Raw genomic sequence first — 15,375 nt, forward strand, 5'->3', positions numbered from 1 at the left:
AGGAGAGATCACAACCAACACAGCAGAAATAAAAACAATAATAAGAGAATATTATGAGCAATTATATGCCAATAAAATGGGCAATCTGGAAGCAATGGCCAAATTCCTAGAAACATATACACTACCAAAACTGAAACAGGAAGAAATAGAAAATTTGAACAGACCCATAATCAGTAAGGAAATCAAATTAGTAATCAAAAATCTGCCCAAAAACAAGAGTCCAGGTGGCCATCCCCAGATGGCTTTCCAGGGGAATTCTACCAAGCATTTAAGGAAGCGTTAACACCTATTCTCTTAAAGGTGTTCCAAAAAATAGAAATGGAAGGAACACTTCCAAACTCTTTCTATGAAGCCAGCATTACCTTGATTCCAAAACCAGAGACCCCACTAAAAAGGAGAACTATAGACCAATTTCCCTGATGAACATGGATGCAAAAATCCTCAATAAGTTATTAGCCAACCAGATCCAACAATACATTAAAAAAATTATTCATCACGACCAAGTGGGATTTATACCTGGGATGCAGGGCTGGTTCAATATCTGCAAAACAATTAACGTGATTCATCACATCAATAAAAGAAAGGACAAGAACCATATGATCCTCTCAATAGATGCAGAAAAAGCATTTGACAAAATACAGCATCCTTTCTTGATAAAAACCCCCAAGAAAGTAGGGATAGAAGAAGCATACCTCGAGATCATAAAAGCCATATATGAATGACCCAATGCTAATATCATTCCTCAATTGGGAAAAACTGAGAGCTTTCCCCCTGAGGTCAGGAACAAGACAGGGATGTCCACTCTCGCCACTGTTATTCAACATAGTATTGAAGTCTTAGCCTCTGCAATTAGACAACACAAAGAAATAAAAGGCCAGGAAGAGGTCAAACTTTTACTCTTCGCAGATGACATGATACTCTATATGGAAAACCCAAAAGATTCCACCAAAAAACTGCTAGAATTGACTCATGAATTCAGCAAAGTTGCAGGATATAAAATCAACATACAGAAATCGGTTGCATTCCTATACACCAACAATGAAGCGACAGAAAGAGAAATCAAGGAATAGATCCTATTTACAGTTGCACAAAAAGCCATAAAATACCTAGGAATAAATCTAACCAAAGAGGTAAAAAATCTATACACTGAAAACTATAGAAAGCTTATGAAAGAAATTGAAGAAGACACAAAAAAATGGAAAAAGATTCCATGCTTCTGCATAGGAAGAACAAATATTGTTAAAAATGTTGATACTACCCAAAGCAATCTACATATTCAATGCAATCCCTATCAAAATAATACCAGCATTCTTCACAGAGCTAGGACAAATAATCCTAAAATTTTTATGGAACCAGAAAAGACCCCGAATAGCCAAAGTGATCTTGAAAAAGAAAACCAAAGCAGGAGGCATCACAATCCCAGACTTCAAACTATACTACAAAGCTGTAATCATCAAGACAGTATGGCACTGGCACAAGAACACATCAATGGAACAGAATAGAGAACCCAGAAATGGATCCACAAGCGTATGGCCAACTAATCTTTGACAAAGCAGGAAAGAATACCCAGTGGAATAAAGACAGTCTTTTCAGCAAGGGGTGCTGGGAAAACTGGACAGTGACACGCAGAGGAATGAACCTGGACCACTTTCTTACACCATACACAAAAATAAACTCAAAATGGATGAAAGACTTCTATGTAAGACAGGAAGCCATCAAAATCCTCAAGGAGAATGCAGGCAAAAACCTCTTTGATCTTGGCCACAGCAACTTCTTACTCAACACATCTCTGGAGGCAAGGGAAGCAAAAGCAAAAATGAACTACTGGGACCTCATCAAAATAAAAACCTTCTGCACAGCGAAGGAAACAATCAGCAAAACTAAAAGGCAACTGATGGAATGGGAGAAGATATTTGCAAATGACATATAAGATAAAGCGTTAGTATCCAAAATTTACAAAGAACTTATCAAACTCAACACCCAAAAAACAAATAATCCAGTGAAGAAATGGGCAAAAGACATGAATAGAACTTCTCCAAAGAAGACATCCAGATGGCCAACCGACACATGAAAAAATGCTCACCATCTCTCATCATCAGGGAAATACAAATCAAAACCACAATGAAATACCACCTCATACCTGTCAGAATGGCTAACATGAACAACTCAGGCAACAACAGATGTTGGTGAGGATGTGGAGAAAGAGGGTCTCTTTTGCATTGTTGGTGGCAATGCAAGCTGGTGCGGCCACTCTGGAAAACAGTTGGAGGTTCCTAAAAAAACTAAAAATAGAAGTACCCTACGACCCAGCAATTGCACTACTAGGCATTTATCCAAGGGATACAAGTGTGCTGTTTCGAAGGGACACATGCACCCCCATGTTTATAGCAGCACTATCAACAATAGCCAAAGTATGAAAAGAGCCCAAATGTCCATCGATGGATGAATGGATAAAGAAAATGTGGTATATGTATATATATACAATGGAGTATTACTCAGCAATCAAAAAGAATGAAATCTTGCCATTTGCAACTACGTGGATGGAACTGGAGGGTATTATGCTAAGTGAAATTAGTCAGTCAGAGAAAGACAAAAATCATATAACTTCACTCATATGAGGACTTTAAGAGATAGAACAGATGAACATAAGGGAAGGGAAACAAAAATAATATAAACACAGGGAAGGGGACAAAACAGAAGAGACTGATAAATATGGAGAACAAACTGAGGGTTATGGGAGGGGTTGTGGGAGGGGGGATGGGCTAAATGGGTAAGGGGCATTAAGGAATCTACTCCTGAAATCATTGTTGCAGTATATGCTAATTAATTTGGATATAAATTTTAAAAAATTAAAAATAAAATAAAAAAAATCCATATTCTTGGGAGGCTCAGTTGGTTGAGCCTCCAACTTCGGCTCAGGTCATGATCTCATAGTTCATGAGTTGGAATCCCGCATCAGGCTCTGTGCTGACAGCTCAGAGCCTGGAGCCTGCTTCAGATTCTGTGTCTCCCCCTCTCTCTCTGCCCCTTCTCTGCTCACACTCTGTCTCTCTCTTTCTCAAAAATAAGTAAACATTAAAAAAATAGTTTTAAATCCATATTCTTGCATCCATCAGTGTGAAGGGACTTCACTTATCTTGTCTCCTGTGCCTCTCTCCACGAAGTGACTTCTCTCATCAGTTGGACAATACCAGATGTTGCACAGGTTACTTTACCTTTGGCCCCTATACCCACATGCCCTAGCAGGCCCCACTCCCCAAATAAGCATCCCCTGAACAGTGCTAACCAGAACCACAGGTGGGCCCGGAGGTGGGCCAGGGAGGACAGGAGGGCCCGTGAAGCAAAGAGGAGGAGGTGAGGGGCAGGAGGGGAAGAACTCCTTCAGGGTGATGATAAGTAATCCATCCTCCCCACTGGAGAGGCCTTGGGGCAGGGTAGGGGCAGGCTCCGGGGGACGAAAGGCCAGGGTCCCTGGAAACGCAGATTGGAGAGGAAGCCTGGAGCAGAAGAGGAGAGGAAGCCTGGAGAGGAAGCTCCTGGCCCTCAGGTGGCCCAGAAGTGGGGACTGCGGGAAGTGTCTTGTCTGAGCTGGTGGGTGAGCCTCTGGGGTTCAGTGGGGACTGCCCACTCCTCTGAAAGCCCTGGTCCACGGGAAGCCTGGCTCGCAGCGTTCACAGAGATCTCGCCTCCCACATCTCCTTGTGCTGCACCCCCGCCGACTCAACTCTGACCCCCTCTTGCCCACAGCACTGCCCTCACACTTCCTGTATCCCCAGTGACAGGGACCTTGCTTACCGACCGCAAGCCAGGACACCCGCTCTGATGGCCAAATGGCATACATGCGGCCACCACAATGCAGCACACACTGATTCCTTCCAAATTCTATATTCTGTGTGGGAAATCTCACTAAGATTTCTTGAATGAGTGAATGAATGACAGTAGGAAGGAAGGAAGGATGCTATAGTGGTGGGGGCAGGGGTTCTGGCGTTAAATGAGCCTGGGTTCAAATCCCAGCCCTACTAGTTACCTGCTCTGTGACCTTGGGCAAATGACTCAAGGTCTCTGAGCCTCAGTTTTCTGTTCCGTCAAATGGGAGCAATAATGCCTACCTTATGGAGTTATTTCGAGGCTTTGTGATGAGGAACACAGTACAGCTCCTCTGCACAGTGCAGACCACCATCCGTATTCACTTCATGCCAGGTAGCGCTCCCCAGGTTCATGGGCAGACTCTGCCACCTCCATCTGTCTGGCCACGGGCAATGTACTCCCTCCCCAGCTGAGGCTCTTGATCTGTAGAGCAAGGATCATACAGCTGGGAGTGTAAGGCATTCATGAAATCCTCTGTATAAAGCCCCTTAGCACCATGCCTTGTGGGTAACAAATTAGTTACTACAGGTCTGGAACCCCATAACCAAACCCTGGAGGTCAGATGTCATTCAGAATCCTGAATTTTTCAGATATAGAAATGTTAATATGTTGCCTGTACTGTGTATTATGCAATATTCTCCGCAGGGTCTGAGGTTACACCCAATAACAACACACTGGTATTTCTGCAAGGCAACACAATGTATGAATATCCACGCTGACTGGGACAGGAGTTCTGGCACCGAACGTATGAAAAGGCTTTTGATTTTCAGAGCTGGGGGATGGTTGGCATTGCATCTAGAGAGCCGTGAACCTGTTATTGTCACCAGCCTCTCCATCGTTTTCCTTGAAACAGACCCTTTAGGATGAAGTACAAAGAAACAGTCGGGCCTGGGGTGAGGCCAGTCAGGCAGCATGGTGGCCGGCGATTGTGGTGGCCTCACCAGACCCTTCAGCTGTCCTCGAAGCCTCTTAAGGTTGATGGGAAGGTCCTAATTCTCCATCCCCAGCTGTTTGCTTTGCTTGGCACATCCTTCTCATTCCAGAAGCAATGGCTGGGGGAGGCTTAGGGCCAGCAGTGCGCACTGAGGCTGAGAAGGACAGAAAGTGGATGAAGTTTCAAGTTTGTAGAAAAGACACAGTTTGTAGACGGAGAAGACTTTAACGAGCAAAGAGCAATGGGCAGGGAGCCAGATGCACGCGACTGTGCTTGGCTGGGGTCGGACTTTGCTCCTCCACGTTCCACAGAATTGGCCCTGCCTCATCATCCGCTCCGAATCCAAAGGGATTCGAGGAAGAGAAGCTGTTGGAGCCACTGGGCAGGGTGGTGGGAGTGCCCTTTAGTGGTGGTCCTGGGCTCAATACACGCTAGCACAACTCCGGCCTGAGTTTGAATTCTGACCCTTCCATCTATGAGCTGGGTGCCCTTGGACAAGTTACCAAACCCCTCTGTGCCTCATCTGTACAACGGAGATAATAATAATCACACCTAATCGGTAAATGGAGCTAATAATCACACCTACCCGTCGAGTCGTGGCGAGGTTAGGTGTGCCTTGATCCACATAAACCACTGTCACGGCAACTGCTACGTAGTCACCACTCAGTAAACGTTACCAGTTACTCTAGCAGGTGCTCAATAAACACTTGTCAGTTGCTAGCCATTAAGTGGCCAAGGCCAGATCTGAACCCAGAGCTCCTGCATTCAAGTCCAGGCCTCTGAAAATCAAAATAAAAAAAAAATTAAGGGTGTTAAGGGTGCATATATTTAACAAGACTTTCTGAGGTGGAAGCTAGGGACTAAAGGGGTATGTGTTGAGGAACAGCACGTCGAGAGGCCTGTGCCCCCCGAGCTGGAGCCATTCTCAGCTGAGGATGGCCCAGGGGCATGGGGCCCAACCCTGGAGTTCTGTGGACTTGGGCAGAGCTGGGCTTGGAGGCTTCCCCCGCCCCCTACCATTCCGGAAGGAGGAAGAGGCCAGTGCTGAGGGGAGGGCTAGGGACGGTGTCTTGCCGAGTGGGCTAAGCTCAGAGAGCTGGGCCCTGTCCTCCGGTGCCAGGGGTGGTTGACATGCACTGAGTGAGCTGGGAGGGGCCACACAGTGTCTGCTTATGCATCCACTGATCTGTGCTGAGCAGACCTGTTCACATCAGGACACAAAAGTGCTTGCTGGAAGCTTGGGGCCTTGCTTACTGACAAGATTCTGAAGATTCTGGCTTGGTGTTTTCAGCCAGAAACTTCACACACACGTGTGCACACACACACACACACACACACACACAGGCACTCACACGTCCACTCTACATATGCGTGTGGGATGCACAATTTTACAGTATCTGGAGCGGTTCATAGAATGTTCTTGAAAATATTTATTGGTGCAAGGGAGTAAACAGCCAGAGCTGAAAAGACAGAAAGGACTGTGGTAAGACTGAACACCCAACACCCACAACCACCTTCACCATCCCAAGCAGGTGACACATTCTGTGACATTCTGGCTTTTCCCATTTGTCTTCAAGTTGGGGGGAGCCCAAGAGAATGTGGCCAGCAGTGTGGATGCTCATCCACTCGAGTGGTGTTGTGATGCACCCCGCCAGTGAGGCAGGAGCTCTGCCTGGGCAAAGCACAAGCTCACGAGTCCTCATCCTGGAAGAGTGTCAGGTTGTGCTTCCGGATGTGTTCCAGCAGCACCTGTCCTCGCCGCTCCAGGGTCTGGAGAACCTGCGTCAGTCCCAGTCTCCCGCCTTGGCTTTGCCAGAACACTGGGTCCATCTGCAGTGACTTGAGCAGCATATTCTGTAGACACCCTGATGCAAGAACCTTCACGACAGACTCAGGAAACCTGGAGGTCAGGTCCCCCGAGCCCCATAACAGAAAGGAAAAGCAAAAGTGATCTCAGAAAATTTCCATGACAGGTGAAGCCAGATGGCCAGAAATCGCACAGCTGGCAAACCCTGGCAAAGTCATCCTGCAAAGTCCCAGGGCCCACCTGCTGTCTCGTTATCAGGGAACCCTCCCGTCTACCTGCTGTGACAGCAGGCAGGGGATAGAGCTTTAGGATGGATCCCACCCCACAGAGAAGCTGGGGGAGTCACCTCTGCTATCCCAGGAGAAATGCCTCCTGCTGTGCTTGGCAAATGCCAGAAAGAGTTCTAAGAAGGCTGAGCTACCTGTCATGAGTGGGCAGGAAAGGTAGGCTGCCCAGGCTAGCTCCTCCTCTGGGGCAAGGGAAGGGCTGGCCTCCCCAGGCCCTAGCAGGCTGCCAGTGTTCCGCTGGGCCAGGAGGCCCTCTGGCTATTAGGGGTGGGGGTACTGCACCAGAAGTTGAAGGGCCTGCTGGCTGTGTCCCCTCAGCTTTCCCAGGGCTCCCCACCCCCTCCTGAGGCTCAGATCCAATAGCCTTTGTCTAAAAGACTGTAGACTTCACAGGAGCCATGATTTAAGGCTCCTCAGTCTACAGCAGGGCCATCAAGCCTCAGTCTCCGAACCCCTGTCCCACCCCGCTGACCCTCACCCATCTATGCCCTCCAGCAGCCGAAAGTTCAGCTTGTCCTCAGGGTGTTGAAGGTTGCCGGCGTTATCGATGTAGACCAGATGGGATGGGTCACTGCTCCGGACCTCAGGGAAGAAGATGGGCAGAGACAGAGGTGGGTAAGGTTGCAGCCTAGCTGGCACCCTTGGGCTCTGTCAGTGTTGAGGGGCTCAGAAGGGGGGGACCCTGAGCTGACAGTCCCACAGTCCACCCTGCTACCTCATGGCCCCCACACGCTGAGCAGTCATCTTGCCATCTCAGTGAACCCTCCCAGCAACCTTAGAAGGGGACAGCTAGCGTTAGCTCCATCTTACAGAGTCAGGGGCACAAAGAAGTTAAGTAATTTGCACACAGTCACACAGCTGAGAAGCAGCTGGCTAGTTGCAACCTGGACCAGTAGTGCCAAGCCCCAGAGGCCCCTGTGAAACCACAAGGCAGAGGGGTTGATTCCTGTTCTGGTGGCTGAAGGCGTGAGGCGTGTGGGTGAGAACCGGCAGGTGCAGAGATGGCCTACCCAGTGGGGTTGTGGCTTCAGGGCACATCGCATACGTGCATGCTCACACACGCTCATGCGTCCTGAGCACCTGCACATTCCCCTGAGCATCACCAAGAACACACAACGCCTTCCATTCCCAGGCAGCATACTCTAGCCCCACAGCAGAAGAGTTTAGGGACTCCTAAACGCTTTTCAAAACTAAAACCGGCCAAAGGGAATTCTTTAACACTTCAAAAACATGGCGTGGCATGTCTTCCACTCCCTACTCCCACCCCTGTGCACACACCCCATTCCTATATATTCTCCAGGATTCCATGGTGTTTTCCCATAATCCTCTCCATTAACCTAGGCTTAACATATGAACTTTTGCCTCCAGGATCCTAGCTTTTCCTCTTCTCTGTCTCTTCTCCCTCCTCACCCCTCTCCACACATCAGGGATCATCTATTTCTTAAAGCCCAATGACTCTTCCCTCCGAAAACTGCTGTCCTAAGGGATATGTGAAATGGCTACCCCCAGGGGTAACTGATGGATATAAAAGCCTTATCTCTCCCAGAGATAACTGCCTTTTACCGGGGAACAGGAGAGAGAGCTCTGAGGGCAGGAGATGGAGAATTCCTACCACCCAGCAGCTTCACGAGACAGCCCTGGCCTCCTGGCTGGTGTGGCCTGCCTGAAGGTAGCCCAGGGCACCGTGCTGACAGCTACTCTCTCCAAAAGCAACTGGCCAAAGTAAGGCATCGTGGATATTCAGCTCACTGGGTGGGGAGAAGGCGGAGGAGCCCTTCCAGAGGGCGGCCCCTCGCTCCTTGGACAGAAGAGACTGCTCTGCCATGGCAGTCCTGTCTCTGATGGCCTCTGCACATCGCTTCCCACCCTGGGCTCTACTTTTAACAGGAGGCAGCGCAGTGTTCCTCTGGCGAGCACCGGCCTGTGAGCTGTTGGGCCCTCGGAGGGAGCCCTGTCACTGCCGCTGACCAGCCATGTGGCCGTGGAAACGCCCTTCCCCGGTCCAGGCCACAGTTTCCACAGCTGCTGGCACAATGTGGGTGGCCGACTAGACACACAGTCCTCACACCTGCTTCTGGGAGCCCTAGGGGTTCCCTGTGGACTCTCAAGGGGACAGTGGAGTTGATGAAAACCCAGCCCCACACCATCCCCACCTCAACCACATTTGCAAAGCCCCACTTGGGTCAGTTTTCCATACTGTGGCCTCTTGGAAACACAATTCAAACAAAGGCTTCTGCTAAAAAGAATAGGATTGGGAACCCCCAGTGTCACATGATCTCTGAAACTCATGAACTGAAGGGGGAGACACGAAAACCCGAGTCTGGGTGACAAGGGGACGTACCAGGATGTGGACCAGTCGCAGCTCGCCCGGGTTCCGGCATTTCTCCCGGAGCCCCTCTTCCACGCAGGGGTCTGACGGCTCGGGCTCAAAGCCGCAGCAGTAGCGGTCCAGGCGGTCATGGACCTATGAGGACATCCAGCCTCTGAGGGGGTGTGGCTCGATGCCTGCCTCCACCGGGCCTGGCACTCGGGCCACCTGACCCCTGGGGCCTCACGCTGGGGACAGTCCTCAGTGGCTGTCGGTGCTGGTCAGCTCGTGGCTGGCCTCCAGCTAGGGAGGGAGCTTCTGGTCTGCTCCTCCAGCCAGCTCGTCCTGCTGGCCGTGGGCCTGTCTGCTCACGCCTCAGCCCCGCACGGATTTCCACTGATCCCCACTGCCGAATCTGTGTCGCTGCCCCAAACTCTGGCCTAAGGCCACTGGGCCTCCCAGTGCTGACCATCTGTCAACCAGGGGAAATTCACACACAACTCCACTTTTTCCTTACGCGGCAAATGCGACAGCAGGGATTCCTCCTTTCTTTGGAGGTAAAAGCTGCAGCCCTTGTTAGGCCTGAGTCAAACTCAGGGAAGGAGGAAGGCATTCCCCTTACAGGCTCCTTTTACACTGGAGGCCTCAAGGGGGAATCCTCAGGCATGGTGTGGGGACAGTTCTGAGGAGTTCTGCCTCCCAGCCCCTCCAGACACACATGGAGACACACATGACATTTTAGAGTGTCATAGAATTCGCACAATAATACATCCCACGCACCTGCTTCCAGTAGCTTTCTTCAGAACGAAGGAGTTACAGCCTGCAAGTCAGGAATTAAACAGAAACACGGATACAGCCCAGCCCTGACCTACGTGAGGATGTTATCTACTGTGTGCGTCCAATGCGAGGGGGTCCAGAAGGGAGAAGGCATCAAAACAGAAGTGGCAGAGTCCTCAGGATGGGAGGGCTGGTCTTGCTGTAGGGAGAAAGACAGGAAAGGGATAGGTGGAAGCAGGAGGTGTGTGGAAAAGGTTGGGATGTGCCAGGAAGTGGATTCCAAACAGGGTGAGGTTGGGGGCAGCAGGGGGCGTCACACGGGTCGGGGTCGGCGAGCTGGAGGAGATGCGCCCCTTTTCCTGCCGGGAAGGAAATTTGGTTGGATACAATACCTTGATGAGTGCTAACAACAGAAGGTGAGGTCTCCATAGGACTTGCTGTGCTTGGAACAAGAGGAAAAATCCATTTGTTGCTACGGAAGGGGGAGGAGAGAGAGGAGGGGAAGAGAGAAGTGAAGCAGGGAGCAGCAGGAGGCTGAGGGTGTGAGATGTGCCCTCCGTGCGAGGTATGTGAAACACGATCAGCTGCCTGGGATTTGTCTAAATCCTGGGAAGGTTACCAGATCCTCCCGGGTTGTGGGACCTGGGGTTTGAGTCCTTGTAAATCCCCAGGTGGTGTCAGGGTCGCAGGAGAGGGAGGGCCCAGCGACCCCTGGGCTCTACCAATCAGGATGGTGACTCACACGGGTGCTAACTCTCAGGATGCAAAGGTAATCCGGTTCCTGAAAGAGCCTTGTGTGCGGCATGGAGACTCAGGCCCCCTTCTGCAGAATGGCTAGACTAATTTAGAAAGCCTGGCAACACCACTGGAGAGGAAAGGTGCCAGCCTGGGAATCTAGAAATCAGCTCCAGGTAACATACTCTGCTTGGGGCAACTGTCCAGACCAAGGCAACAGAAGGGATAGACTCAGCGTGGAGGTGAGTGAAAGTCAGGGCAAGGGAAGCAGAAAGCCAGATGGCACCACGCTGGTGAGGGGCCCCACAGAAAGAGAGGGCCTCCTCCCTCCCTCAGTCCCCGGAAGCCTTCTGTGATTCCTCTCTAGCACACGGTTCAGCTCTGGCAGGATCAGGGCACCTCCCTCCCTGCAGTGGTGATGATGCAGAACAGCCACAGACTTACAGCAAAGGCAGCAGTGGTTTTAGTCTGATAAAGCAACGATGGTGTCTCTCCCTCAGAGATGATGATGATGTGGTGTAATAAGAAATGTATTTGGTCTCTGTGCCCTGATCCTAGCACAGAGCTCCTAAAACCTTTGGAGTTTCCTGAGTGATTTATAATGAGCCCCTTTGAGCACACCTGAGTTTGTGCTAATGAGATGACTCAGGGGAGCCCCAGATAGCTTCAGAATGGGGGTTGGTCACCAGAAGACAAGTGAACAGAGGATAGGACCTTTAGCCCCACCTCTAACCTCCAGGAAGGATAGGAGAGCTAGAGATCGGGTGATAAACACTTGAACAACGAGATTTGGAGCACTTCCTGGTGGGTGAGCACATTCATGTCAGGAGGGTGGCACACCCCAGCTCCATCGGGACATAAGCTCCTGTGCTTGGGACCCTTCTGGGCCTCACCCCACATACCTCTTCATCTGGCTGTTCATTTGTATCCTTTAAAATAAACCAGTAAATGTAAGTAAAGTGTTTTTCCAAGCTCTGTGAGCCATTCTAGCAAATGATCAAACCTGAGGAGGGAGTCATGAGAACCCTTGGTTTGTAGCCAGTTGGTCAGAAGTGTGGGTAGCCCAGGACTTCTGACTGGCGTCTGAACTGGAACAGTCTTGTAGGACTGAACCCTTTAACTTGTGGGATATGACACTTACTCCAGGCAGATAGTGTCAGAATGGAATTGTGGGACACCCAGTGGGCGGTGGAAAACTGGTGTCCAAACGAAACATCACTGGGGAGCCTGGATGGCTCAGTCGGTTGGGCATCTGACTCTTGGTTTTGGCTCAGGTCATGATCTCACAGTCCGTGGGAGTCCGTGTTGCGCCTTGTACTGATGGCGCGGAGACTGCTTGGGATTCTCTCTCTCTCTGTCCCTCCCCAGCTGTCTCTAAACAAACAAACAAACATAAAAAAATAATAAAGTAACCTATTAAAAAAAAGCCAAAACACTCAGACGACCACTGTCACTGTCACTGCCACCCACCTCTAGCTCATTCACTCCTCACTGCAGCTTTGCGAGGGAGACACCGTTATCCCACTTTACACAGGGGGACGCTGACCCCAGACACAGCAAGGCCATAAATGTAAAAGTAATATAGACGGGACTTGAACCAGGTTCTGCCTGGCTTGAAGCCCAGCCCTCTGTGTTATCCTGCCCTGCCTCCCTGAAGATCAGGAAGAGTGAGCCAGTTATAGAGGTCAAATGAGGTCTCCATCATTACTTTTCATGGGATTAATTAATTTGGTCTTACCCTTGCTAGAGAACAGCTTTCAAAACTATGAAGGAGGAAGAGGAAGAACGAGGAGACACAGAGCCCACCATCCTCCATGACAACAACTGAGGCAGCAGCAGGCATGGTGGTGTTTGGATGGCCTGTGTCTCTCTTCTGTGGTTCGCTGCTCAGCCAACCAGAGCCAGCACCCCCATCCTGCGTCCCTCTGCCCATGGCAGCCGCCCCTCCCCATAAATGGGGGTAAGTGGGACAATGTCACCTCCAGGATGTAGCACTCGTCGAAGCCACCTCCCAGGCCACCCAGCCCAGCCCGGTGCCGGCCAGTAAAAGGTCCTGTGTGCGGACCTCTGATTATTTCCATATCCCTTTGTAGGAAAATTCACATATATTCTGAAGAAATACAAAATTGATCTCTTTCGACACAAACAAGAAAATAACTATGGTTCAGTAAGCCTCACAAAACCAGATGTCCAGAAACGGGAGTGTTAAACAGTCCCAACCTCTGTCCCAAAACATTGTCTGTTTTGCAATAGTTCAAGATGGAGAAGTTGCATGTCAGACCTAGACCATCGCCCCCAACAGGTTGAGGTCAATTCTGTGAGGCCAGGTTAGGTAGGATTTCCAGGGCCGGCGGGCCAAAGACACCCACAGGCACTACTGAAAGAGACAAGTTTAGCCTAGAGACCAACGCACAAAGCCCTGGTCCAGCTTGGCCAGGGTGAAAACAACCCCCACCCTGTTCGTGAAGTGAGCACATTAACAAGACCCCTGACATGGACCATCACTGCTTTGGCTGCCTGGGCTTTGGATAACAGCAGCCACAAGTAACAGAAACACCTGATTCAAAACGCCTTCAACCGTAAGGCAAGTTAGGATCATCTGTGGCAACAAGTCCCAAGATAGGGCAGGCTGGAGACTTGGCAGCAACTTATTGACATAGTAAGGACTCGGGTTTCTTTCTGCTCTCCACTCACCACCCCCAATATTAAGAGCCCAGCATAGTCTTTGGAAGCCTGCAGGTGGCCACTGTGGGTATGTGTTTCCTTGTACATGTCCAGAGAGAACGAGAGGGTGGGGGAGAGGACGAATGAGAGCAACAGAGACAGAGAGACAGAGGGGAAATGAACCTCTCCTCCAGCAACCTTCCCTTCAGCCTGACTGGACCAAATCAGGTAACACGCTCACTCCCGGACCAGTAGTGGTCAGTGGAAGATGGTGACGCACTGATCCCCAAGCCCAGGACTGGGTGGGAGGTGAATCACGACAGGGCTCTGTGTGGAAATTTTTAGCTGCAGTGTCCTCACTCCAGCTGCGAGTGAAAATGTTGATCGGGACAGGGCTGAGGAAGGAGCCCTACAGCTAGCCACCAGAGACCTCTCCGCCTTCCAACTGGTTTTAAACCCACTTGAAGCTTGTATCATGCCCTCTCCTCCACTATGCCCTAGCTATTCGACCTGAGGTAGTTATTTAACCTCGAAACCCCTGAGTTTTCTCGTCAACAAAATGGGGCGGGGATACTCCCATGGGACTGCCCTGAGGCTCACGTAGGGTAACGATACATGTAAAGCAGGGGGTGGTTGTTGTGGAAGAACCTTCTGTTGTGTCTGCCCTGGGAGCGGCAGGCCCAAAGACCCCCAGGAATCTCAGGGGTTCCCCTACCCACACACACACACCAGGAAGCCCCAGCCTCACCCAGTGGCACAGGTCAGAGACCCAGAGTTTGAAATAAAGTGCTAACGATAGGGTGGCCACTCTCGTCTTATGGGCAGGCCTAGTTTCCAGAGTATGGACATGTCTGTGAGACAGACACCCACCTGCTTGCTTCTCTTTGGCTGGGAGAGTAAATGCCAGGGCAGTGCTGGCAAGACCGAAACATAGTAGGTGCTCTGGATTTCATAATATGCCTGAGGCACAGCCTACCAAACCCCCTTCCTCCTGGCAAACCCTCTCCGACCCCATCTCCAGGCCATTCTGTGCAGATTTTGATGTGTGGCAGTGTATGTTTCCAGAGGAAGCCACGAAGGAATATTGGCCCATACAACATTCCTGGCTTCTCAAACTCTATACTCATTAGAATGTTTAACAGCAAGGGCCTGGCCAGGCCCAGTCGCCAGTTTGACTATTTTGCCACACCGTCTGGTTCTTTTTTTCCACTGAAGAGAAATTCAGTTTAAACAGCAGCAGGCTAGCAGCCACACAAGGCCAAGATTAAGTTCCATTTCCCACATTCCCTCAGGATTTGATTCTTTTTCCCTCTTTTGAAATAATGAGGAGTTCCCAAGAAACAAGGACGAACCTTTGCAGTTGGGTTTTTCTGACCAGCCTAGCAGTGTCACCCAATCATGACGTGGATTGAAGCTTTTGTTCACTTGTACTTGAGCAGTTGTAAAGCCCTTACGTTGTGGCAGGCGCCACTCAGAGCTTGACATGTCACAACTCATTTAGTCCCTCCCACTAGCCAAGAGGTAGATGCCATTATCATCCCCATTTCAAAGATGTGGAAACTGAGTCACAGAGGCTAGGTAACATGCCTAAGACCCCCCAGCAAGGACGTGGTGGTGCTTAGGCTCAGACCGAGCAGTCTGGCTCTGACCAGTGAGTGGGACTGTGTGGCACCAGAGATCCCAAGTCCCTTGATGGCAAAGGTGAAGACATGATTCAGTCCGATCCCCAGCACCCAGCACTTGCTTAGCACAACCGGAGATTTAGTTGATGTTTTTTTTTGAGTGAAAGAATGAGTGAATGAAGTGCCTGGCTGACTGACAGCATGGGACCGTGATGACTTAAAGCCTGCCTATCACACCCTGCCTCCCCACCCAAGATGCCAACACCAGAAGTTTTCAGGGGGAGGCCCGGCTCTGTGGCCCCTGAACAGGACAAACGGGTGGGACAAGACATGCAGTCTGCCAAGGAGGGACACCAGGTCCAGCTGTGGGAGAG

General features: G+C 50.3%; 2 protein-coding genes across 7 annotated transcripts in view; one reads left to right on the plus strand and one right to left on the minus strand.

Annotated features, from left to right (window-relative positions):
- POMGNT2 (protein O-linked mannose N-acetylglucosaminyltransferase 2 (beta 1,4-)) overlaps nt 1–15,369 on the plus strand; it is a 76,477-nt gene extending 61,108 nt beyond the window's left edge. Inside the window, exons 7-8 of the transcript XR_008422631.1 lie at nt 7,391–7,506; nt 12,463–15,369. The gene's annotated coding sequence lies outside the window, so the exon portion shown is untranslated. The remainder of the gene's footprint in view (nt 1–7,390; nt 7,507–12,462) is intronic.
- GASK1A (golgi associated kinase 1A) overlaps nt 1,798–15,375 on the minus strand; it is a 93,883-nt gene continuing 80,305 nt past the window's right edge. For 3 of the 6 annotated variants that reach the window (XR_008422632.1, XR_002072275.2, XR_002072276.2), the window contains 5 exons: nt 9,237–9,359; nt 7,374–7,477; nt 6,551–6,701; nt 5,388–5,580; nt 1,798–4,290 (listed from right to left, as the gene is read on the minus strand). Coding sequence is in view for 2 of the 6 variants with exons in the window: in XM_019418879.2 (XP_019274424.2) it covers nt 6,491–6,701; nt 7,374–7,477; nt 9,237–9,359 (438 nt within the window). In the remaining 4 variants the exon portion in view is untranslated. Of the gene's footprint in view, nt 4,291–5,387; nt 5,581–6,211; nt 6,702–7,373; nt 7,478–9,236; nt 9,360–9,983; nt 10,180–15,375 lie in introns of those variants that run through there. The other 3 variants (XM_019418880.2, XM_019418879.2, XR_002072277.2) reach the window with 3 other exon arrangements.

Source organism: Panthera pardus, unplaced genomic scaffold, assembly GCF_024362965.1.
Source record: "Panthera pardus isolate Hobbes unplaced genomic scaffold, ASM2436296v1 HiC_scaffold_16, whole genome shotgun sequence".
NCBI lineage: Eukaryota > Metazoa > Chordata > Mammalia > Carnivora > Felidae > Panthera > Panthera pardus.